Source organism: Lates calcarifer, unplaced genomic scaffold (genome assembly GCF_001640805.2).
Source record: "Lates calcarifer isolate ASB-BC8 unplaced genomic scaffold, TLL_Latcal_v3 _unitig_1480_quiver_1677, whole genome shotgun sequence".
Classification (NCBI taxonomy): domain Eukaryota; kingdom Metazoa; phylum Chordata; class Actinopteri; family Centropomidae; genus Lates; species Lates calcarifer.
In genome coordinates this window covers 1-24,018 of record NW_026115549.1, presented here as the reverse complement: position 1 = coordinate 24,018, position 24,018 = coordinate 1, and the positions used below count along the sequence as shown (strand labels likewise).

Genomic DNA, 24,018 nt, shown 5'->3' with positions numbered 1-24,018 from the left:
AGAAGAGAATTAGCGAGGCCATGGAGAGAGAAGAGAAGAAGGAGAAAGAAAGGAGAGAGGAAGAGAGAAGGAACAGTGAAAGGAGGGACAGAGAGTGGAGAGAGTGGATGGATGCGAGAGCGAGGGAGGAACAGCGAGAAAGGGAGGAGAGGGAGAGGGAGAGTCGTGCCAGGGAGGAAAGGCTGATGAACTTGTTAGAGTTGTTTAAAAAATAAAGAAATAAAAATAAAGATCTGCAGTGTTGCTTCTGTGATCATTTTGTAACATTATTTTCTGATCATAAAAAGATCAGAAACATTTATAAAATGATAGTGAAATGAAGTAAGGAGTTATATATGTAGACATCATCCCAGCAGGTACAGTAGTGTTGTCTGATGCTTGCAATGAGCAAACACTGGTCTCCCTACTCCTGAATCTTTAGAAGTGATCTGAAGGTGGCTCTGTGCTACAGACCCTCTCTTCAGTCAAATACAATCATCAGTAGCACAATTGTTAGGCGACCATGATAAAAATGTATGAGTTATGCTTAGTCTATTTTAACAAAACTTATTTTGGCAGGATAGTTGATTTTAAAGGGTTTCTGAAAATGAAGTGCAATCAGAAACAGGTTTATTACAAAAACAGGCAAGCACCTTGAAACAGAAGAAACACAGGTGATAAATTGACAACAGATGATATTTAAAAAAGTGTAACAAGAAAATGCAGATATTTAAAATGTGAATGTAAACTTTACTACAACTATGTACATGTGATCACCAGGGTTTGCCAACATTGAAATAGAAATAAGGAAAATTAAACAAAACACCTAAAAATAATCGTGTTCCTGCAGTACAGGGATCCTGCCAGTTGGAGTTGACACTGTAGCTGCAAGCCTGTTTCTGAGGCTGTCCCCAGACTGCTGCAGTGGCTCAATGGCATCACCACAGTCATCACCATCACCACCTTTACCATCTTCATCAGTCTCCACAACCTCTGCATCCGGAATGGGGATGTTTTGGCAGTCAATAATAACGTCACACAAACTCCATCTTCACCTCCAGTGCTTTCAAAAAGATGGAGCGCCACCTGGGCTTCAGCACCCCAAATGCCCTCTCCACCACACACCTTGCCCTGGACAGCCTGAAGTTGTACCTGGCCTCAACAGCATTCCGGACAGACTCTCGGAATGGGGTCATCAGGCAGATGGGTTCAGCCAAACAGGGATATCTTCCATCACCTATGAGGCACCATTCTGGAGGTGGGTACAACTGGTGGTCATAGAACAGGCTGCACCTGAGGAGCCTGGCATCATGCACACAGCCAGGGAATCCTATGGTGACATCCAGAAAGCACCCCCCCCACAGATGGCACTGATCAATAAACGTGAAAAATCTTTGCTTTAAATCGCCGCCAGTTGACACTGTTGCCGCCAGTGGTGTGAAATGAATTCTGGGATACTGGTAGTATGCTTCAGTATGAACAGCCACCTACTTAAACACTCATTTAGTAAGCAGTATACAGTATATTCTGTATGAGTATGTAGTAGGCAGTACATTAGTATGCAGTTTCGTACACAGCCATAGACTAATGTCTAAAAGGTGTGGGGCAGCTGCACCAGTAGATCAAACAAGCACTTGATTTGGACCACATAGATGGTTTCAATCCATCTGACGTTACTACTTAGCCAGTCTAGATCAGTAGTTCCTCAACCCTGATGAGTCTGTCCTGAGAAAACCCATTGCTTTAAATCCCTGCATCATCTCATATTCTGGTGGTCTTCTAAGGTTAGCCAGCAGTATATAGACTACAATGTCATTGAGAAAGACTAAGGAGGCCTCAGTGTTTGGTTTTGCAGAAAGGTGGATGTCGGCACCATAGACTCAAAATGACAAGGCTTTTTACTGGAATAGTCCATCTGGGAGGGAGAAAGGAGTTATCTCTGTCATACTTTTGGTGAGGGGCATGCCAAAAACCCTTTGTCAGTTTTGGCCAATGAAAGCACTATTTATCAAACTGTAATTACCTCCATCAGAGGTAGCTACACTCGGACATGCACCCTGCCAGTTATTGTCAGAATTGTGGCCCATTGACCTTGTGGCCATATCTCCCAAACAGGTCTCCATAAACAGTTCTACATAGATTCTCACATTATTCTCAGAGGTTAGGACATCTTTGTGGCTCTACATCTGTTCCCCTGACGAAGAGATGTACTGGCTACTTTGAGACCGGCTGTTCAGACTTCAAAATCAGTGGGATATTTTGATGGTGAGGTCAGACTGCTGCTGTGGGAGTCCATCAACTTAATAAAATAATCATTACCTAGTTAACCCTATAGACAGTGGTAAGACCACTTAATGAACTTTAAAAGGATCATGTTAAACTCTACACAGATTTCTTATTTCACACTTGCTGCCTACTTTAACACTGGACTGTTAAAATACTTATTCTTTGTGATTCTTCTATCATTATATGTTTTAATTCTTTGTGCCAACATGTTTCTGATAGTGATTATCTGTATGAACAGAAGTTTACATGAACCTATATACCTGTTTCTGTGCAGCCTGTTTGTAAATGAACTGTATGGTAGTACAGGGTTGTTTCCATTCCTTCTGCTTCAGATCCTCTCTGACATTCACACTGTTTCTGTTCCCTTTTGTTTCCTGCAGATTTTCTGTGTGTATACATATGTTTGTAAAGAATTTTTCAATTTATCCGTCATGTCTTATGACAGATACCTCGCTATCTGTCATCCTCTACAATATAACATACATATGACATTTAAGAGGGTCGCCGTACTTATTGCTGGAACATGGTTTCCCGCTTTTCTCATAGTGGTTGGTACGATATCCTTGAATTCCTCTTTACAGCTGTGTGGAAACATCATCAATAACTGTGTGACTACTGTGTGAACTACTCTATTGTCAAACTGGCCTGCTCTGACACAACAGTCAGTAACATCTATGGACTATTTGTTACTGCACTCGCAGTCTTTGTTCCTCTAACTTTAGTTTTCTACACTCTAAACAGACCAGACAAAAAGCTGTCAGTACCTGCACACCTCACCTTGCTTCTCTGCTCAACTTTTCTTTTGGGGCTAGCTTTGAAGTGTTACAGAGCAGGTTAAACATGAACAATTTACCTGTTGTGTTGCACATTTTTTTATCATTATATATTGTGACATGCCAGCCACTTTTCAGCCCTGTACTGTATGGAGTGAAAATCCATAACATATGTAAAAGTCTGTTTTGTTCCTAAGTAGATCATCTGACTGATCTGTTGAGTTTGAGTAACAGGAAAAAATAAAACATGGATATGTTGACTAGTAAACTACAATGATGTCTGAAGTTAACTTTGTATAAACAGGATATTGAACATGAAAGTTACAACAGAAACTGATGGAGCCAGGTTTTGAGGAATTACTCACTAAAATACTTACAATTAACAAATTTACTTAACATGACATATTAAATAAATATAAAAAATTTAATTGCAATTTGCAAACAACTAAAACTACAACTAAATATAGTACCATTTGTAAAGACTGTGTATCAGTGTATCAGATGCACTGATCTGACCCTCTGCATCAATATCAGCCATAGTGCTCACTCTAGCCTTCAAAAGGTCAGGGGGCAAGCCTCGTCTGGCTGTCGGACATTTCTCCCAGCAGCACCTCAGTTGCTGGGAAAGCTGCACTACAGACCCTTGGGTGGTGGCCACACTTTCTCAGGGGTACAGTCGTCAGTTTCAGTGCCAGCCCCTGGTTTTCAGTGGGGTCAGACTGACCATAGTCAACAACACCACAAAGTCTCAGACAGGAAATATCTACCCCGGGAGAGAAGGAGGACTGCCTGTGCCTCTTAAAATCACAAACCACTCTACCAGGAGTGTCTCCACCTCCAACCCTAACCCTAACCCTCCAAGTGAGTGAGATCTGTGCTGCAGTCAGCTGGGCTACACCATGCACATTTGCCTGTTTTTATTGGGGCAGTGTTGCTGTTCCCCATGCATTAGCAGTGGCTGTCCTTCAAGAAACCTTAGTTCTCTTCATGATGATGTTGACTTATATACTCCACACTCTGTCATCCCAGGTCACACGTAATTATGTTGATATTTAATACTTGACCTGCATGTGCACAAAATGGGTATCATTCAGTGTTAGCAACTGTCCCTGGTGGTCATCCAGAATTCATAGAATTGCAAATTTAACTCTTGATTTCTGTAATGATTCAACAGATTCAGCTGCTGTGTTTAGTCATTAACTAAACTCATTGAGTTTGTCTTTACAGCTGTGTGGGAACATTATTGACTGGACTATAAAGTCTGTAGACTCGTCATTTGTTCTGTGACAGTAGCTGCACATCTCAACTTCTTCCCTGCTGAACTTTTCTATGATTGTTATTTTTAACATGTGATTGAACACATCTGATGTGAACTCTGCAGCAGATGTGTTCAATGTGTTTGTTGTTGTACTTTCTAACACACCAGCCTCTGTGTAACCCTGTAATGTATGGACTGAAAATGTCTAAAATCTGTCTCATATGTATCATCTGTTGTAAAGTGTAGATCTTCTAAAACATATGTTTAGCCTGACTGATAATAAAAAGAATGCATTTATCTGACTGCTTTCTAAATAGCACTGATGTTTACTGTTGATTGTGTATAACGCTGCAGCACGATTACTCACAAGAACTAGAGAAGAGATCATGTTTCTCTTGTGTTAGCCTCTCTACTTTGGCTCCCTGTTAAATTCAGAGTAGAATCTTAAATCCTCCTCCTCACCTACAAAGCCCTTAATGGTCGGGCACCATCCTATCTTAAAGAGCTATTAGTTCCCTACAATCCCACTAGAACCCTGTTCTCCCAGAATGCTGATTTACTGGTGGTTCCCAGAGTTTCCAGGAGCAGAATGGGAGGCAGAGCCTTCAGTTATCAGACGCCTGTAAGGAAAAACAGCCCATTCCACAGATGCTCGATCAGACTGACATCTGGGGAAGATGGGGGCCAAGTCAAGACCTTGAATTCTTAATATGTTAGCAGAATGGCAGGGAGCACTGTCCTGCTGAAAGAGGCCACTGCCACCAGGGAATATTCCTGCAGGGGTGCAGTTGGTCAACAACTATGTTTAGGTAGGTGGTCCATGTTGACTTACCACCCTCACGTGGTGGAGGGGTTTGGGTGTCCCTGTTAACCTGGGAGCTATGTTGTCAGGGGCAGTAGCCCCTGCTAGTGTCTTCTAAGACAAACTGGTCCCTGGGGTTGGGCCAGACTAGGGACAATTCAAAGACACCCAATGAAACAGCATATTTTTGGTTGCACAACCTTGCTCGGAACAGGGAAACTGGGGCACCCTCCTGGAGCCAGACCTGGAAGGGAAGCTCGTCAGCATGCATCTGGTGGCCAGGTTTGCATCCATGGGGCCTGGCTGGGCTCAGCACCAATGAGCTATATGGACCTGCCAACTCATGGCTATTCCAGACATCCCTCTCCCCAGCAACGTTTTCCAGCTCCACCTGGAGGATCCCGAGGCATTCACAGGCCAGATTGGATATGTAACCCATCCAACGAATGCTGGGACTACCCCAAGATCTCCTCCCAGTAAAGTCCTTCACTCAGGGCAGCAATATACCCCCAACCCAGTCAGAACAATCTGCCATTTTCCAACAGAGAACCATGGCCTCAGACTTGAAGGTGCCAAACCTCATCGTGACCACTTTACACTTGGCTGCAAACCAGCCCAGTACTCTCTGAAGGTCACAGTCTGATGGAGCCAACAAACCAAATCATCTGCAAAGAGCAGAGACACGATTGTGAGGTTACCAAACAGGACATGGACAGAACCTGTGCAGTGGCAGACTGGGATGATGGTTCCTATTTCCAGCAGTTTGCGCTTCAACAGCTCTCCTGTAGGATCAGCCTTCACTCCAAACACATATTGGTTGTCCTTCTCTGGACCACTTTATTTAGGTACTGACCACTGCAAACCGGGAACTCCACAAGAACCTACTGACCCAGTCCTTTAGCCATCACAATCTGACCATTTTCAAAGTCATTCAGATCATCACACTTGTCCATTTTTCCTGCCTCCAACACAATATCAGTTTCAAGAATTAACTGATATATCCCACCTCTTGACAGGTGCCACTATAACAAGATAATTCATATTCACCTGTCAGTGGCTTTAATGTTGTAGCTGATTGATGTATAAATATTATAACACACCCACTCAGTGAGTGTGATAGTGAGGTCATACTGCTGCTGTGGGTTTCTGTCTTGAAAACTTTAAAAGAACCAGCAGCAGAGTTTCATCTCAGTTCAGAGGGAGTCGGTCAAATTCACACAGTGTCATGAACTATGTCTTCTAAGTCTTTATAACATTTAAATTCTTGATCAGAATCATCTTTTATATTAATAGAAACTATTGTTTATGTTTGATGGTTTCAGAATTTTCTGTTTCAAGTTTCACTTTTGCAAAACTGTGTAAAAATGTAAGATTTAAATATTTACATTTAGTTCATCCAGTCAACAGCCTTATGACTGCTTTAAAAGTTAAAATGAGGATGAACTCGACACAGGTTTCATATTTCACACTGAGTGCCTACTTTGATACTGGACCTATAAAATATATATATTTTACAATTCTAACATTTCTATATATTTTAATTCTTTGTGCCAATGTGTTGCTGATTGTGATTATCTGTATGAACAGAAGTTTACATGAACCTATGTACCTGTTTCTGTGCAGCCTGTTTGTAAATGAACTGTATGGTAGTACAGGGTTGTTTCCATTCCTTCTGCTTCAGATCCTCTCTGACATTCACACTGTTTCTGTTCCCTTTTGTTTCCTGCAGATTTACTGTGTGCATTCATATGTGTGTGTGCAATTTTTAAATTTAGCCGTCATGTCTTATGACAGATACCTCGCTATCTGTTATCCTCTACAATATAACACACATATGACAACTAAAAAGGTCACAAGGTTTATTGCTGGAACATGGTTATTCCCTTTTCTTGCAATTGGTTTTTTGGTATCATTGAGTTTCTCTTTACAGCTGTGTGGGAACATTATTGACAAAGTTTTCTGTATGAATTATTCTATTGTCAAACTGGCCTGCTCTGACACCAGTGTAAATAATATTTATGGACTCATTTACACAGTTATTATAATCATTATTCCTCTCATTTTAATCCTTTTCTCTTACATGAAGATTCTTAAAGTTTGTTTTTCTGGTTCTAAACAGACCAGACAAAAAGCTGTCAGTACCTGCACACCTCACCTTGTTTCTCTGATCATTGTTTCTTTTGGAGCTTGTTTTGAAATATTACAGAGCAGGTTTAATATGAGCAGTGTACCTAATATGTTGAGAATTTTTTTATCACTGTATTTTCTAACATGTCCACCTCTCTTCAACCCTGTACTGTATGGACTAAATCTGTCTAAAATCCGTAACATATATATCCGTCATGTCTTATGACAGATATCTTGACATCTCTGATCCTCTACATATAACAAACATCCTTAAGTTCCTCTTTACAGCTGTGTGGGAGCATCGCTGATACAATTTTCTGTGGAAACTACATTTTCAATCTGACCTGCTCTGACACCAGAGGAAATAAAGTCTGTAGACTCGTCATTTGTTCTGTGACAGTAGCTGCACATCTCAACTTCTTCCCTGCTGAACTTTTCTATGATTGTTATTTTTAACATGTGATTGAACACATCTGATGTGAACTCTGCAGCAGATGTGTTCAATGTGTTTGTTGTTGTACTTTCTAACACACCAGCCTCTGTGTAACCCTGTAATGTATGGACTGAAAATGTCTAAAATCTGTCTCATATGTATCATCTGTTGTAAAGTGTAGATCTTCTAAAACATATGTTTAGCCTGACTGATAATAAAAAGAATGCATTTATCTGACTGCTTTCTAAATAGCACTGATGTTTACTGTTGATTGTGTATAACGCTGCAGCACGATTACTCACAAGAACTAGAGAAGAGATCATGTTTCTCTTGTGTTAGCCTCTCTACTTTGGCTCCCTGTTAAATTCAGAGTAGAATCTTAAATCCTCCTCCTCACCTACAAAGCCCTTAATGGTCGGGCACCATCCTATCTTAAAGAGCTATTAGTTCCCTACAATCCCACTAGAACCCTGTTCTCCCAGAATGCTGATTTACTGGTGGTTCCCAGAGTTTCCAGGAGCAGAATGGGAGGCAGAGCCTTCAGTTATCAGACGCCTGTAAGGAAAAACAGCCCATTCCACAGATGCTCGATCAGACTGACATCTGGGGAAGATGGGGGCCAAGTCAAGACCTTGAATTCTTAATATGTTAGCAGAATGGCAGGGAGCACTGTCCTGCTGAAAGAGGCCACTGCCACCAGGGAATATTCCTGCAGGGGTGCAGTTGGTCAACAACTATGTTTCGGTAGGTGGTCCATGTTGACTTACCACCCTCATGTGGTGGAGGGGTTTGGGTGTCCCTGTTAACCTGGGAGCTATGTTGTCAGGGGCAGTAGCCCCTGCTAGTGTCTTCTAAGTACATGCGAGGACAGACTTAAGTGTCATAACGCTAAGACTTTGGCCTTAATTTATTTGACTTGTTTGCTGTGGTTCTGTGTTCATTTAGAGATTTGATTAAAATATTAAGCAATAGTAACGGTGTATTTATTTTGGTTTTTAAAAAATGCATAAAAATAAGGCTTTTATGAAAACACTGAATAAAAAATTTCATACCAACACACAGCCCATTCATAATCAGTAAATTAGGTTAAAATAGAAGGATGTGAGTGATACTACATGAAGAACCTCCCATCACCGCATCTGTCATGCCTCTTGGAAACGATGACAAGTCACGTATTCGTGCTTGATGTAGACTAGAAGGCCACATCTTATCATGGCGTTGGTGGTATAGTGGTTAGCATAGCTGCCTTCCAAGCAGTTGACCCGGGTTCGATTCCCGGCCAACGCAGCTGCCATTTTTATTACTATTATTACTATTTTCCCTCCACTGAAACAGACATGGACTTTAACGGCTTTATTTTACAGTTGTTTTCAAACGTGGTCATTAAAGTAAAACGTATATTAGAAATGAATATTGAGAGGCTCCGGCTAAAGAAGAGAAGAGCGGCGGTAAAATACCGCAGAAACTCACCTGTTCTCCTTCCGACTGTATCGATAAACTCACAGTTTTTAGAGTTAAACTACATCCTACTGCCGTTTTCCGAATAAATTACTTGTTACAGCTCGGTAATCTATTACCGCCGCCTGTTTCTATTGGTAACCGTCTCTGTAGTCCTGGCCACCGTCCACCGGGAGGCGCTACTGCAGACCGCCGCTTTTATTTTGAAAGGAGCGAACCACAGACAGGAAGTGTTTCTCGTCGGACCGGATGTAATCCTGTGTTTCATGAAACTGAAAGGCGCCGAGCTGAAACCTGTGTCCGGTGTTCTGACCGTTAAACTCTCCTCCGGGACTCACCGGGAGGTCTGTGCTGAATCCACCGACCGACCGGCTGCTGTCGTCACCGTCCGTCCTCGTGTCTCTCCGCTGACCCCCGGAGCCGTTAACCGGAGCTGTGTCCATCATGGCGGCGGGAGGCGGCGCGGCTCCTCCGCACGTCGGTGATGTTGAAGAAGACGCTTCTCAGCTGCTGTTTCCCAAAGGTCGGTGAATCCTCACGGTCCGGTTCTGATCCGGTCCCAGAACAAACCCCTGTATCTGAAACAGATAGGTTTTCACTGTCGTTACTCCGTCACTTCTCAATTATCTCTCTGTTTACATAAAGAAATAAACATCTCTATATATCACTACCAGGCTCCATTAACAAAATCAGGGATTTTACTGGGAGCTGCTGGAATACCACTGCCTCCATCTGTTAGTGTGTCTGTGTTACTGTGTGACTTTCAGTGGTGGAAGAAGTAATCAAATACTTTACTGCAGTAAAAGTACCACACAGTAACACAGACACACTAATAGATGGAGGCAGTGGTATTCCAGCAGCTCCCAGTAAAATCCCTGATTTTGTTAATGGAGCCTGGTAGTGATATATAGAGATGTTTCTGGTTAATTAAACAGGTTCTTACTCTTTGTTGTGTTGTTGTGGTCTCAGAGTTTGAGAACGCAGAGACTCTGCTGAACTCAGAGGTCCACATGTTGCTGGAGCACAGGAAGCAGCAGAACGAGAGCGCCGAGGACGAGCAGGAGCTGTCCGAGGTTTTCATGAAGACCCTGAACTACACGGCTCGATTCAGCCGCTTCAAGAACAGAGAGACCATCACCGCCGTGCGCAGGTACAGGACCACGTTTCACCTGTCTGGATATCTCTGTGGTCTGATCTGGATCTGACCTCTGACCCCTGACACCCCCCTCCTCCCCCCTCCTCAGTCTCCTCCTGCAGAAGAAGCTTCATAAGTTCGAGTTGGCCAGTTTGGCAAATCTGTGTCCTGAAGCTGCAGAAGAGGCCAAAGCCCTGATCCCCAGGTCAGTCTGATCCACATCACACCTGGACAGAAACCAGACCAGTATCAGGGTCCTGGGTTCAGTATACAGACCCAACTTATCTGGATCAAACAGGATCTGGTTCAGAGAGGATCTGTAGCCAGGGAGAGGTTTTACAGCGTAAATACAAGATTAATGATCAAACTTTTAAATCGATCAGTAGAAAGTCAGTCAGCAGCTGATGATGATCGATGCTGATTCTAGTCCCTTCAGGGTTTAATGGTCATTTCATAGATAAAATGATCAATCAGTAAATCATTGGGCCAATCAATAACTGATAATCAATAAGTGATGATCAGTAAGTGAAGGGTCTCGTGAGTTCCTGTTGTTGAACCAGATCAAACTGATTCCTGCGTGTGTTTCAGTCTTGAGGGTCGGTTTGAAGACGAGGAGCTGCAGCAGATCCTGGACGACATCCAGACCAAGAGAAGCTTCCAGTACTAAGACCAGATCCAGGACGAGGACCAGGAATGCTCTCCGGGCTCTGCAACTCCTGGTTTTGCTCCTCTGACCCCCAATTCTCTCTACGGTTTTACATCCAGGATGACTGAATTGAACTGATGTCTGATGATATGTGGCTCCTGATGATCCAGACTGATCAGGTTTTGATTGATTTATAAACAGAGTCGGTCTCCATGTTTTCACTGAGCAGCTCTTCTTCTTCTTCTGTCACAATAAACTCTGATTTCTTTTTTTTTAACGACTCTTCTGTTGTTTCTGTTTTAGCTTCAGAGCTCAGCTCTGGTCTCAGCGAGGCCCCTTTCACACCTGCCTATTTTGGTCTGAACCAAAAAAAAGTGTGAAAGGTGCTGTCGACCACAGTCCGAACCAGAGAACCAAAATTTAGTCTGGATCAGAAGAAGTGGTCTCAGTCCAGCCAAAGTGCACCATGGTCTGATTTATTTCTTTTTTTTTTAGATGCTAAAACTTTTAGACCAGGTCAGGAAGTTGAAGTTCGGCACGCAATAAACAGTAGAAGAAGAAAAATAAGAGGATGTGAAGTAAAGCTGAAGAGCAGATAGTTTAAATGATGTAGCTGCTGATGTTTGGAATTTTCAAGTCATATCTTGATGCTGAACACAAGACTGGTTCCTAATAATCAGCTAAACGTCAGAGGAAGTTACCTGACAGGTGTGATTTCACCTGGACATAAACAATTTGTATTTTCTGCCACTTTTTGAATGGACTGTCAGAGAACAGAGGTCAGTGCTGAGGTAAACACGGTTTATGGTCTGAAGCTTATCAGTCAAGCAGGTAACCCAAAACACCTGGCTGAAACTTTCAAAATAAAAGACATTTCAAAGAGCTGTTTCAACATCACTGACCAAACAGTTAAAGACCATCTCTGGTTCTGGTCTTGGACCTTTGTGGCTCTAATGTCATCAAACATTAACACAGTACGCTGCGGTGGTGCTAGAGTCTTCCGAGTCCTGCAAAGCCTCGGGCAGAACTCCGTTGGACGTCCTCACCATCTGCACCGAGTTCCTGTTGAACAGAGTCCGTTCATAGTCGATCAGCTGTCTCCAGAAACCAGCGTTGGGTCTGATGAAGGGTCGCTGCTCCAGAACCTGCTCGTGAGCCTGACGGAGGCTGAGGCCTTCAAACCTGCAGACACAGAGACCAGAACTAAGAATCAGAGAGACCAGAACCATCTCTGAGTACAGAACCACAAAGAAACTTGAGGTCTCAAACTGGGACCAAACAGCGAACCTTTAAGTTGGGGAGTTGGTGGTTTACCTCATCAGGTAGGCCATGATCAGAGCAGGGGATCGGCTCCTGCCGGCAGTGCAGTGGACCAAAGTCCTTCCTGTCTGGTTCTGGTTGATCCGTTCAGCCACGGGGTCAAAGTACTGTCTCAGGGGGGCATGAGGTTGATCCTGGACTGGGATGTGGAGCACCTGGAGTCCATCCAACTGTGGGTAGGACATGTCCTCCAGTCCGCTGGCATTAACAATGAGGGTGATGTTCCTACTGGTCAACACGCTGGGCCTCAGGGCCGAGGCCAGATCGCTCAGGTACAGACCAGGAGAGACCTGAGAGACCGACATGACCAGCTGCAGGAGACAACACCTTTACCTGTGAGACAACACTGAGGGCTGAGAGACGAGGTCAGAGGTCATCGAATGAATAAAACTATTTTATGTTGTGAACTTAACAACGTAAAATTAATAAATTCAAACAATAAAAATGAAAAATTCAATCTAAAATTTAGATAAAATACAAGCAGAAAATCTTTATTTAGATTTGATCGACAAACACTTTTATGTTCCAGATAATCTGCAAAATAAATGTCTTTTTCATTGTGAAATAAAATAACGGCTTCATTTAGCATAAATAAAAACAATCGACTAAATATTTGTCTGCTTTTTTTAATTATACATTTTCATTTTTAGAATAATACCTTAGTCTTTAGTTGTTTGTTGCCTCATTGTTTCTGTAATTTATGTATTCAATATTATCCTTCAATATTATTAAAGTTATTTCTATCTCTGTCAATGTGGATCAAAAGGTTCTTGTCAGAAGTGGGATTCGAACCCACGCCTCCAGGGGAGACTGCGACCTGAACGCAGCGCCTTAGACCGCTCGGCCATCCTGACAACACAGTACCATAGCTGTAGCAGGAGCATATATAAACGGGTCATGACCAGAACATGAGCTTAGACTGATCTCATGTAAATTTAAGACTTACTTATTGTTGAAGAGAGTGAATTAAAGTTGCAAAATGACTCTAATACGTTATTTAATATAAAATGGCGGCGACTGAAGATATTTTAGCTGAAAGTTCCACATAAACATAAAATTACAAACTGTCTGAGAATGAACAGATTAATCGATTAAATTGACAGATTATCAGTAAATATCGATAAAATCCTGAGGTGAAAGAGCAGCTGGGAGCTGCTGCTGTTGAACATGTCCGGACTCAGCCTGAGTCACGGGATAAATGAGTCACAGTCTGTTTAAATAGACTCAGTTTCACTTCAGTTTCAGACCAGACTCTTCAGGTCCAGGTAAGACCCGATCTCCCTCTGTTTTTAACCAGTCATAACAAACCGAGTTAGACCAGGACAGAGTCACAGAGTTTCATTATATCAACAGATACAGACAAACTGGACCAGTGGACGGAAAAACACTGGTCGGACCATTTATAGTGAGGACCCCTGCCCCGACGAGTTCGCGCCAAACTTCATTCAAAAATGTTAGATTTTAACGCTTCCTCCGCTTCTCTCATTATCCACCGGTTATATTGTAATATTTAACACGTGTCCTGTAAGAAGTTTACTCTCTGAAATATTCGGCCTTAATGCAACAGTATGAAAATGTATATATCGGACTGAAGGCTCACTTACTGACCATGATTCCGGTGAGTTTTCCTGGACGAACGTAACACGGAACAACTACAAAAACACGAAATGTACAATATACAACGTTGTTCCTTTGATGTGTTTGATGCCAAATGCAAGAGAGGGTTCTAACATTTCCTCACATGTCCGAAGAATCAAACTAGCAGCTTTACTTTTGCCAAAACACAAACAAATGTATTTTCTGCCATTTTTTGAGTGGAGTTTGGTTTGAGGTTTGTAGCTATCAGAGCGTCCAGTGTTAGCGTCAGGCAGTGAAGCAGACTGTGGTGGACAGGACTGAGGTCAGCTCACCTGTTCGCTCCTGATTTAATGGACAAGAACAGATTTTCATTCAGGCTTAAATAACAAGCAACTTCCGGTCGTGGATTTCAAAATAAAAGCACCCGTAGCAGAATTGTTTCCATTTTTTGACCAAAATTAAAATAAAGAATCAGAGAGTGTGATTTATTTGTATTTGTTTCTTTACTTCTTGTCCTCAGTCCATCTGAGTCTGTGAATCTGGTTCTGGTTCTGGTCTGACAGGCAACATGACAATGCAAAATCAGAGCAAGACCTCAACAGGAGCTGAGGTCACGGGGACCAGTTGGACCCAGAGAACCGTCCTACCTGAGGTCCGGTACCATCCATCCATCCAGATTCAGAGTCCTGGAGACGGAGCACGACCCAAAACCACCAAAACCCCCAAGACAAGAACCAGTCAAACACAGAAGACCAGACCTAGAGCTGTGCACCCCCCTCAGACTGGGAGGCAGCGAGGGGACATCACCACCCAGGCTGATCCGGTTTCTGCAGTGAGACCACGTCCTGGAGCTCAGACACCCGTTCAGAGGGCTGATCCTGATCGAGATCCTCCTCAAAAATCAGATCAGCTCTCTAACAGAGCCCCTCCCAGACCGGAGCAGGTTCCTCTGGGTCTGGGGGTCCGGTTGGATAGGTCTGTGGTGGAGCAGGTGGAGGTTCTGACCCGTGGACAGAGGACCAATGAGGACTGGTTCTCCTGGAGGAAGAACCGGATCACAGCCTCAGTCGCTCATCGCATTTCTCACAGTCGTTTCGTTAACGGGAAGAGCAAAACCCCACCTAACTCCTACCTGGCTGCTGTCACAGGTAGACCATACCCCACACACCTGGACCCAGACTGTGGTGGTTCTGGTCCTCAGGATTTAAACTAACAATCATTTTCATTATGATTAATCAACGTAACAGTTCACTCTGCTTTCACTTCTATCTCTATATCTTCAACCTAAAAAACCTAAAATTACTCGGGGGGGTTTAATGACCTGAGAAATGACAGAGGACCTGATACTGGACCCTGTTGTGTTATGAGTCTGAGACAAAATCTGGTTTTGATTCAACAGGTGAGGGTCCCAGAGTCCAGACCAGAGCCATGAGCTGGGGGGTAGAGAAGGAGGCTGAGGCCGTCCGCAAGTACCAGGTACAGTTCAACACAATGATAGGTAGGTAAGACCAGGAGGTACTGTCCCCAGAGCAGTTTACACCACAGGACCAGGATCTGGTTCAGTTCATAGTCCAGGTTCCAGCAGGTGAATCAGGGTCCTGAGAAAACCTCTGCAGTTTAGAGACTAAACCTCACATCGCCTAAAAATGATGTCATCCTGCAGAGACTGAAGAGCTCTCGGTTGGGTCGGTCGGTGTCGGTTCAGGACTGCGGTCTGTTCATCGACGCTCAGCGGCCCTGGTTGGCAGCAAGTCCTGACGGCATCGTGACGGACAGCCGGACCGGCCAATGGCTGCTCTGCCTGGAGGTGAAGTGTCCCCACAAACACAGACAGAGACGGGTAGAGGACGCCTGCAGGGACGACCCCAACTTCTGTCTGGAGCTACAGGACAAGGACGGACGGGAAGCTGGAGGGGTAAAAATCATTTTACTGCTGTCTCCTCCTTCTCGTTCTACTCCCATCTGTCTGTCCTCCACCTCAGCTTCCTGTCCCAGTCGTCCTCTCCTTGTCTCTAACGTCTTCTCCTTGTCTTCCTGTCCCAGACTCCAGTCTACCGTCTGAAGACGTCTCACAGTTACTTCACACAGATCCAGTGTCAGCTGGCGGTGACGGGCCTCAAACAGGCCGACCTCGTTGTCTATACCCTGAAGGAGACGACCATTGTCCCGGTGACCTTTGACCCCAACCTGTGGGAGGAGACTGTGTCCAAGCTGGAGGTGTTTTACAGGGACGCCGTCCTGCCTCACCTCAGAGAGAAGACCCAGCAGGAGAAGGCAGCTGCCTGGACCCCAGAGCTGTAGAGACCTGTGACCTCTGACCTGAGGATGATAATGATGATGATGATGATGTCTAGGAACCTGGACACTGATCTCATCATGTAAAGAGATCAGTTCATCTTATGTGAAAACTTTCTATAATTTTGAGATATCACTACCAAACTCCATTGACAAAAACAAGAATTTAACACAGGAGCTGCTAGAATACCACTGCCTCCATCTGTTAGTGTGTCTGTGTTACTGTGTGGTACTTTTACTTCAGTAAAGTATCTGATTACTTCTTCCAACAACTGAAAGTCACACAGTAACACAGACACACTAACAGATGAGGCAGTGGTATTCCAGCAGCTCCTGTGTTCTGCTTGGTAAAATTCATGTTTTTGTCAATGGAGTCTGGTAGTGATAACGACTCAACCCAAGAAGATGGGAAAATAAGGCCCAGGTTCAAAAATACCTTTAACAGTTTGATGTATCTGATACAGAAAAGAATAAAAAAGTGTTTTTGCTCAGTTATAAATAATGAGTGAAGAGAAACTGGAGACATGATCTGATGGTTTTTATTATGTTTCTGTCTGAATGTAAATATAACATTTAACGTCAGGTCCTTTAAAACTGATAAAACTTCAAACCTCCGCTGAGTCCATACAAAACAGAACCAGGCTTAATGTGACGATGAACTGACAACGGATGTTTGACTCTTAAATAAACTTTAAATCGTCTTTGACTCCTCCTCCTCCTCCTCCAAAGTTCGCTGTGACCTCACCAGGTGAATATGAGCGACCAATCAGCTCGCAGCAGATCATCACCTGAAGCAGGAGATGAGACAGTTCAGAGAACGTCCTCCGGGCCGCTCTGATGGCCAACTGGCCGCTGTGACAGGTGTTATTATGGAGGGGGTGGGGTTTGTGTTACTAGTGGTCAGCGTGGTTGGCAGTGGGCGGAGCCTCACAGGTAACCCTCCTTCCTGAACTGCTCGTGCAGGATGTCTCGATACTCGTCAAAGCCACCATCGATGCGTCGGACCTTCCCGCCTTCGCACACCCACAGCTCCTTGCACACCAACCGAATCAGACGCTCGTCGTGCGACACCAGGATGACCCCGCCCTGAAACACATGACATCACACACCTGAAACACACCTGTCCACTGTCAAAACAAGAAGTTTCCTCTTCACTCACTCACTCTGAACTTGTTGAGAGCTTTAGCCAGAGCCTCGATGGTCTCCATGTCCAGGTGGTTGGTTGGCTCGTCCAGGATGTAGAAGTTCGGACTGAAAGACGGACAGAGAGATGACATCGACATCGACATCAACATCATCATCATCATCATCATCATCATCATCAGGCACTCAACAGCTGATCCCTGAGCTCTCTATTACCATGGCATGGTCATCTGTGCGAAGGCGACCCGGCTCTTCTGTCCTCCTGACAGACTGGCCACCGGCCTCGTGGCGAGCTCTCCGGTGATGCCATAACCTCCCAGCTGGTGACGGTACTCCTCCTCCGTCCGACCTGCGACACACATCAACAACAGCCAATCACAGCTCAGCACCTGGGTGTAAGGTTCAGGGATGGTAGTCATATTCAGTTACTGTCGTGGTTGCCATAGTTACCAGGGAACTTGTTGAGTAGCAGCTCCACAGAGCAGACGTTCAGGTCCAGCTGATCCACGTGATGCTGACTGAAGTAACCGATCTTCAAGTTCCTGATGAGACATGAAAACAGTCAGCAACACTGTTGAACTGTTCTCTAAAGACAGTTCCCTAAAAACAGTTCCCTGAAAACGGTTCTCTGTGATGGTATATAAATGTCTTTATTGATAGTTCCCTACAAATAGCTCCCTGTTCATAACAAGTTCCCTATAAAATATTTCTCAGCTGTTGCCTTTAGACACAATCTGTCAACACCAAGAAATAGTTTGGGACCAGTTTCATTAGAACAGTTCTGTAAACAGACATTAAAAGGTTCTCTGAACGGTACAAGAACAGTTCCATATAAACGATACAGTAACAGTTCCCTACAGATGCTGTTCCCTGTAAACAATCCAATTAAGGGAATATAAACGTTTCTTTTAAAATGATTCAACAGTATGAAAACAAACACTACGTATAATAAAAGTTCCCTGAATGGTTCCCTATGAGGAACAGTGTCCTGTTCGCTGTAAACTGCCACAGTCTGACATAGGTACACTGGTACCTCCTCTGCTCTGATTGGTCAGACAGTCGTCTCACCTGTGAGCTTGTCTGACTCCGCTGACCGGCGTCAACTCGCCCATCAGCAGTTTGAGGACGGTGGATTTACCGGCGCCGTTTTCACCAACCTGACAAGAAACAGAACAGGACGTGTCAACTCACAACCAACATAGAGCTGATACCGAGTTATTGATCGGTGTGATTGGTTGTATTCCACATTTTGGCTGATTTTATGGTTGACAATGACACGTACGATGCAGATTCGAGACTCAAGGTCGGCCGACAGGTTGAGTCCAGAGAACAGCCGATGGTCTGGATTGTAGTAAAACTCTACTTCATCTAACTGCAGGATGGGAGGAGACAACTTCTCAAAGTTATCTGGAAACCTGTAGGAAGACACGACATGTCAATCCATCGATCAATTGATCATCGTCTAAACAGAGATAGGATCTTTGTAGAAGAAACAAATTCAGCTGCTTTATTCTGTGGTAAACTGAAGGTAGGTCCTGATGAAACAGCTTTTGATTTCAACAGTTTGTTATGTTTTAATGAGCTGTGTCTGTATCAACCTGCCATGAAGGGGTGAAGTTGCTCAGGGCCCTGGGGCAAATATTTGTGGTTGCCTCCAAGTTCCCATCAAGTACCCAGCTCACTATAAACCACAGCTTCTTTATCCACCTTATTTTCAACAGAAATATGGGTGCGGCTAATTTCTGTTTCTTTGTGCGAGACCTCTGGTCAGTAGCTAACCTCTTTTTGCACTTTTCAGTACAGCAGCTAACACCACAACTTTCTGAACTATGGCTTCGAAGAAAACGGGAACTGTTTGTCCGGTTAGAGGATGCCATGATAACTGGTACAATCGAAAACTTTACTTACAACAGGAGTGTTTTTTAAGTAAAGTTTTCGTTTGTACCTCCCCCTCTGAAGGATGAGGAATCCTTTCGGCTGTGCTTTAAATTTTAAGAAACCACCAAAGACTTACACAAGATAACCCTGCAGGACTTCCCCTGCCCTGCAACACAGGAGGACCTGGTCTTTGGTTGATGTGGACCCAGGCAGAGTGAACCTCAGCTTTGTTTGCACTGGGTTGGACATCAGCCTTCATAAATACCAGGTCCTACATGTTGTGTATTAATACTTGCCACTGACCTGTCATTTCAACTTTTTACTGATGTTTGGAAGTGCTCCCACGACATCGTTAAACAAGCTAGTTAATCTAACGTTTGTAAAAAACGGATCTTGGAACAACTTTTTACCTCCGCATTCCAAAGTAAGTTGGATATTTAAAATAGAGACCCAGAACTCAGGATTAAGGACGTGTAAACTAACAGAGATATTAGAACCAGATTTCACTTTAGATTAATCATGACAGAGGTTTATCTTCTCACCTTAAAGTGACCTCAGTTTCTTTCTCGATGGGCTTCAGCTCAGGTCTGTAACAGGAAACACAGTTAATACAGATTCACAGATTCGTGTGTCTGGTCTCAGATGATCAGGATCAGGACTCACAGTCTCTCCAGCAGTTTCAGTTTGCTCTGGACCTGAGCTGCTCTGTTGGCGTTATACCGAAACCTGTCGATAAAAACCTGAAACACAAACACAGTGCATTATGGGAACAGCCTCATCAGAAAACTGTCATCCAATGACAGCAGTTGTAACGTCTGTAGTACAGTACCTGTATGTGTTGTCTGTACTGCAGCTGGGCCTCGTACTCCCTCTGCTGGTTCTTCAATCTGTCCTCTTTGGTTTTAATGAAGTTTTCATAGTCGCCGCGGTAACTGTCGAGCCTCTGGGAGTGGAGGTGGACGATGTCCGTTACCACGGCATTCAGGAAGTTTCTGTCATGAGACACGACCAAGATGGTGGACTGCCACGTCTGCAGGAGGAGGAACAGACCTTTAGTGTTTGTTACTTGTTAGCTTGTGGCTAACAGTTCCCATTGTTTTCAAAGAGGAATGCTAACATTAAAGTGAGCGGTAGTTCAGACCTGCAGGTAGTTCTCTAACCACAGGATGGCTCTGACGTCCAACATGTTGGTCGGCTCTGAAACAGAGGGAACACATCAGAGTACTATCACAGTACTACTGATACTGTTGCAACTACTACCACCCTAAATACTGCAACCAACACTGTTAATGCTACTACTGCCACTCCTCCTACTACTAACACTACTCATACTACCTTGTATTCCTTCTGTTACTACAGCTACTCCTCCAGCTCCCTCTTGTACTGGTACTCCTGCCTCTGTTACTCTGTGTACTCAGGCTACTACTGCCCACCTCCTCCTGCTACTACCTACAATCTGCACTAATGTAACTCACCGTCAAGCAGCAGCAGGTCCGGCCTGGAAACAAAACACAGACGGTCAGACAGAGCTCAGAATTAACAACATCAGGACGACTGACGACTTTTTATAGAGATGAAAACTCACCGAGCGAACAGAGCTCTGGCCAACGCCAACCTCATCCTCCATCCTCCTGAGAACTCCCTGAACATAAAAACACACTGTTGTCCTATTTATTCTTTAATAATGAGGTGAAATGTGTGTTAGAGTGGAGAGACAGGTGACTCACTTGGTGGCTTGCTGTTGCATTTTGGGAGAGAATCCAAGACCAGCCAGGATGACGGGAGGCTCTGATTAGACAAGACATTTCTGTCAATTTCGTGCGTCTGACACAGGATTTTATTTACTGATAAATTTGGTTTTAAAAATTTTGGTTTTATCTTTGTAATACTATAGCAAATGTGATGTCATGATTAGTTGGGCAGGTGGGTGGGCGGGGCTTTGATATCTTCGGACATCAAAGGTGGCGGCACTCGTATCTGCAATATTTTGGCTTCAGGTTTGTAGCAGGGGAGGAAGTGGAGACATGTCGGCCATCTGTGTTTACAGTCGCTGGTTTCGCCGCTAATCTACTATTAAAACATTGTGGTGACGTGGATGTAAACGCAGTGTGGTTGCGTGGTTGCCATAGTTACCGGGCTGGGGCTTTGTCGGCTTCGATCTCCTCCAGCTTGCCGTAGATCTCTGACAGTCGGACGCTCTCTGTCCCGTCACCACTGAAACAAAAAGACAAAACGAAAGGTTAGGGTAAACCAGTGACTTCCTGTCAACACACCGACCTGGATTCTGAAAGTTTTCAGGTTTTCTGTTCATCTTACTTTCCACTGGCGATGCGAGCGTTCAGCCTCTTCTCCTCGTCCAGGAGCTCCTCCCTCAGTGTGTCGCTCTCCAGGACGCTCTGCAGCGCTGCTGGTTTCATCTCCTGCCACTTCCTGCTCCACGTGGAGGATGGAGATGTGGGCCGGGACGCGGAGGCTACGACTCGCCAACATCTTCAGCAGCGTTGTCTTCCCTAGACCGTTACGACCGATCAGACCGTACCGCCGACCCGACGCCAGAGAGAGCTCCGCCCCCCTGCAGCAGACACCTGAACAGACCCATTAACAGAACTGTCGATCAACAGATCAATTATCAATCAATCGTGAGCTGTTGCTGCGTCATGTGATCATCCCGCTGCTCACCTCTCTCCAAACGACACGTCAAAGTTCTCGATGCGAATGTCGTAGCTGCGGTTCTTCCCTGATTGGTCGACTCTGTTGTCCTTCTTACTGCTGGCCTGGCTGGCCGACGCCTCCCTCCAGGACTCTGAGGGGAGACCAGAGGAGAACAGGTGAGATGAGGATGGGTATACAGGTGTGAACAGGTGAGGACAGATGTGTGCAGGTGGGAACTCACAGCGGGGTGGAGGCCTTCTGAGAGTCCTTCTCATTCCTGCGTTCGTGTTTAGCCTTCAGCTTCGCCTCGGCCTTCTCTAGTTTCTTTGCATCCACCGTCTGATGAGACAGGAAGTGATGCGTTTAGAATCAGAATCACACTTTATTGCCAATTAAGTTTGCACATACAAGGAATTTGTCTTGTATATTGGTGCTAAAGGACGGATATAGTAAAAGAAAAGAGCGAAAAGCAAGAACTATATTTACAAGGAGCATAAGTATACATAATTAAAATGTAAAGTGCAAATGTTTGAAGGTGGCAGTGATTGTCCGGATGTGCGCTAATGTAACGTGTAGTGGGGGGTGGGGGTGGGGGGGTTATAGTCTGTGACAGTCTGTGTGTGTGTATTGGGGGGGGGCTAGATCTTGTTAGAGCAGTTTTTCTTTTTCCCTCATGAAGCAGAGAAACTTAATCATCTCAGTAAAGTTCAGTGAAAGTAGAGTAATGTCTCACTGTGTTCTGAGGACGTTTCATCATCCAGATCCCCTGAACATCTTTGGCTGCTGAGACTGAGGAGAAACAAACATGGCGTCCAGTTCAGCAGGTAAAACAGGTGAAGGTGTAAACATCTGATCAATATGATTATTGATCTGTTACCGTTGTCTGCAGAGATCTGAGAGAGCTGAACAGGAGCGTCCAACAGCACCTGTTTCTGAGAGCCATGATGGTTGTTCCTGACACACAGGAAGGAGAAACGTCAAACAGGAAGTAAACACACAGTCCCTTTAATCATGTGACCTGTTTGTTCTTACAGTTTGAGCGTGTTGAACATCTGCAGACAGATGTCTCTGACGTCGTCCTCGTTCTTGCTGTCAGCAGACACTTCCTGCAGGACGCCACCAATGGCATCGTACACCTCCTCTCCGTCCTCAAAGTCTGCGCCGCGCTGTCCAGAACACCTGAGACACACAGTCAGGTAGTCACAGTCAGGTAACACAGAGACAGACAGACCGAGGCCGGGTTCAGGTCTGATCTGGACTCAGCTGAACACATGGAGGTGATTTAATATGACCTGATGTTTCCAGCTGAAAACATCACGTGTTCATCTTCCTCTGACAGGTGACTGATCGCTGATCAATATCTATTCATGTTGTTATCAATCAAACATCAGCTGATAATAATCTGAAACATGAGTCAACCTCATCCAGCTTCAGTTTAACCTGAACCATGTTTCTTACTGACTCTGGATCAGTTTGTGAGTCTGGAGCTTAAAGATCATTGCAGCTGTTCAAACCGATTCTGATCAATCACGTGATCACTGACATCCAGAGATTCTGATCAATAACTCTCCTGGAATATTATAATACAACTCTCCAGGAAGATTCCTGGAATATTTCCCGTCATGCCTTTGGTGGTTTCAGGTTGTATCAGCTGCTGTGACTCTGAACTGACTCAGCTTCATCAATAAAAACTTTACAGTTTGATGTTAATCAATAATCTGAATCTTTCCTCTGCCCTGGAATATTTCCACTAACTCTCCAGGGAATATTTCCTGTGGGTCGGTGTTCGGGGTCTGGTCTGGTCAGACCGGGCTGAGTCTCAGACTGACCCGGGTTTAGGTGAAGCTAACCGGCCCATGCCGTGCTGCCCGGTGTCCCGGCTCGGCTTAGCCTAACCTGTTAGCTCGTTAGCTCCGCGGCTACAGAGCGGCGGCTCCGGCTAACAGGCAGAGAAAAGGCCGGTGTGTCCCGCTCCGCCGGGCCGGTACACGGCGGCCACGCGGCAGCTCCGTCCCGGCTCGCGCGCCTCTGTCCCCGGTGTCTCACCTGTGATGTAATCGAACAGCTCCGAGTCGATCTCAGGAAACTCGCTCTTCAGGATGTCCACGTACGTCGCCATGATACCCGCCCTGGCCGCTGCCGCGATGCGCATGCGTCAATATGCGACAGCGCTGTGAACTCTGGGAAAGGTAGTCTTTGTGTCCATGGTGGTGACGTCAGGTTCTAATAAAGACTACAAATGACAAACTTTATTA

General features: G+C 44.7%; 5 protein-coding genes and 2 non-coding genes across 12 annotated transcripts; 4 read left to right on the top strand and 3 right to left on the bottom strand.

Moving 5' to 3' along the window:
* Window positions 1-6,524: 6,524 nt before the first annotated feature.
* On the top strand, window positions 6,525-11,983 carry LOC108889201 (olfactory receptor 10R2-like). The gene is made up of 2 exons (XM_018685560.2): window positions 6,525-7,418; window positions 11,936-11,983. Exons 1-2 carry the CDS (start codon window positions 6,531-6,533, stop codon window positions 11,981-11,983), a joined length of 936 nt encoding a protein of 311 aa, XP_018541076.2. The 5' UTR covers window positions 6,525-6,530.
* trnag-ucc (transfer RNA glycine (anticodon UCC)) lies at window positions 8,874-8,945 on the top strand. Its single transcript has one exon. It is a non-coding gene; the product is annotated as a tRNA-Gly (tRNA).
* Window positions 9,330-11,174, top strand: LOC108889203 (DNA-directed RNA polymerase II subunit RPB4). Its single transcript, XM_018685569.2, has 4 exons — window positions 9,330-9,639; window positions 10,086-10,266; window positions 10,361-10,456; window positions 10,840-11,174. Exons 1-4 carry the CDS (start codon window positions 9,561-9,563, stop codon window positions 10,916-10,918), a joined length of 435 nt encoding a protein of 144 aa, XP_018541085.1. The 5' UTR covers window positions 9,330-9,560; the 3' UTR covers window positions 10,919-11,174.
* On the bottom strand, window positions 11,685-14,301 carry LOC108889202 (dual specificity protein phosphatase 14). 5 transcript variants are annotated; one of them, XM_018685567.2, is made up of 3 exons: window positions 14,128-14,301; window positions 12,212-12,528; window positions 11,685-12,079 (listed from the first exon to the last, which is right to left on the bottom strand). In XM_018685567.2, the coding sequence occupies exons 2-3, from the start codon at window positions 12,520-12,522 to the stop codon at window positions 11,857-11,859; spliced, it is 534 nt and encodes a 177-aa protein (XP_018541083.1). In that variant the 5' UTR covers window positions 12,523-12,528; window positions 14,128-14,301; the 3' UTR covers window positions 11,685-11,856. The 5 variants fall into 5 exon arrangements, with proteins under 5 accessions (XP_018541083.1, XP_018541080.1, XP_018541078.1 ...); XM_018685564.2 differs by lacking the exon at window positions 14,128-14,301 and adding an exon at window positions 13,822-14,121; XM_018685562.2 differs by lacking the exon at window positions 14,128-14,301 and adding an exon at window positions 13,826-14,121 and having other exon boundaries at window positions 12,212-12,570.
* trnal-cag (transfer RNA leucine (anticodon CAG)) lies at window positions 12,989-13,071 on the bottom strand. The gene has a single exon. It is a non-coding gene; the product is annotated as a tRNA-Leu (tRNA).
* LOC108889200 (uncharacterized) lies at window positions 13,354-16,611 on the top strand. 2 transcript variants are annotated; one of them, XM_018685559.2, is made up of 5 exons: window positions 13,354-13,482; window positions 14,359-14,943; window positions 15,195-15,271; window positions 15,459-15,710; window positions 15,839-16,611. In XM_018685559.2, exons 2-5 carry the CDS (start codon window positions 14,364-14,366, stop codon window positions 16,094-16,096), a joined length of 1,167 nt encoding a protein of 388 aa, XP_018541075.1. In that variant the 5' UTR covers window positions 13,354-13,482; window positions 14,359-14,363; the 3' UTR covers window positions 16,097-16,611. The 2 variants fall into 2 exon arrangements, with proteins under 2 accessions (XP_018541075.1, XP_018541074.1); XM_018685558.2 differs by having other exon boundaries at window positions 13,376-13,482; window positions 14,316-14,943.
* A 2-nt stretch (window positions 16,612-16,613) lies between these two features.
* Window positions 16,614-23,915, bottom strand: LOC108889204 (ATP-binding cassette sub-family F member 3-like). The gene is given in 23 exon segments (XM_051067336.1): window positions 16,614-17,176; window positions 17,254-17,341; window positions 17,450-17,582; window positions 17,684-17,775; window positions 18,302-18,390; window positions 18,516-18,648; window positions 19,654-19,698; window positions 19,775-19,851; window positions 19,941-20,141; window positions 20,253-20,308; window positions 20,587-20,609; window positions 20,697-20,753; window positions 20,839-20,896; window positions 21,243-21,325; window positions 21,428-21,519; window positions 21,521-21,682; window positions 21,684-21,696; window positions 21,791-21,904; window positions 22,005-22,102; window positions 22,497-22,552; window positions 22,641-22,717; window positions 22,796-22,942; window positions 23,752-23,915. Coding segments are annotated over 23 exon segments (2,217 nt in total). The 3' UTR covers window positions 16,614-17,017.
* Window positions 23,916-24,018: the final 103 nt, after the last annotated feature.

Bases quoted from the DNA above. Each gene is read 5' to 3' on its own strand.
- LOC108889201 (XM_018685560.2), top strand. From the start codon at position 6,531: ATGAGGATGAACTCGACACAGGTTTCATATTTCACACTGAGTGCCTAC. The intron at 7,419-11,935 runs ATCCGTAACATA...ACTCCGTTGGAC, and splicing joins ATGGACTAAATCTGTCTAAA to GTCCTCACCATCTGCACCGA.
- LOC108889203 (XM_018685569.2), top strand. From the start codon at position 9,561: ATGGCGGCGGGAGGCGGCGCGGCTCCTCCGCACGTCGGTGATGTTGAA. The intron at 9,640-10,085 runs GTCGGTGAATCC...TTGTGGTCTCAG, and splicing joins TCAGCTGCTGTTTCCCAAAG to AGTTTGAGAACGCAGAGACT. The intron at 10,457-10,839 runs GTCAGTCTGATC...CGTGTGTTTCAG, and splicing joins GCCAAAGCCCTGATCCCCAG to TCTTGAGGGTCGGTTTGAAG.
- LOC108889202 (XM_018685561.2), bottom strand. The intron at 12,080-12,211 runs GTAAACCACCAA...CTGTGTCTGCAG, and splicing joins ATCATGGCCTACCTGATGAG to GTTTGAAGGCCTCAGCCTCC.
- LOC108889200 (XM_018685559.2), top strand. From the start codon at position 14,364: ATGACAATGCAAAATCAGAGCAAGACCTCAACAGGAGCTGAGGTCACG. The intron at 14,944-15,194 runs GTAGACCATACC...TTGATTCAACAG, and splicing joins CTACCTGGCTGCTGTCACAG to GTGAGGGTCCCAGAGTCCAG. The intron at 15,272-15,458 runs GTACAGTTCAAC...GTCATCCTGCAG, and splicing joins AGGCCGTCCGCAAGTACCAG to AGACTGAAGAGCTCTCGGTT.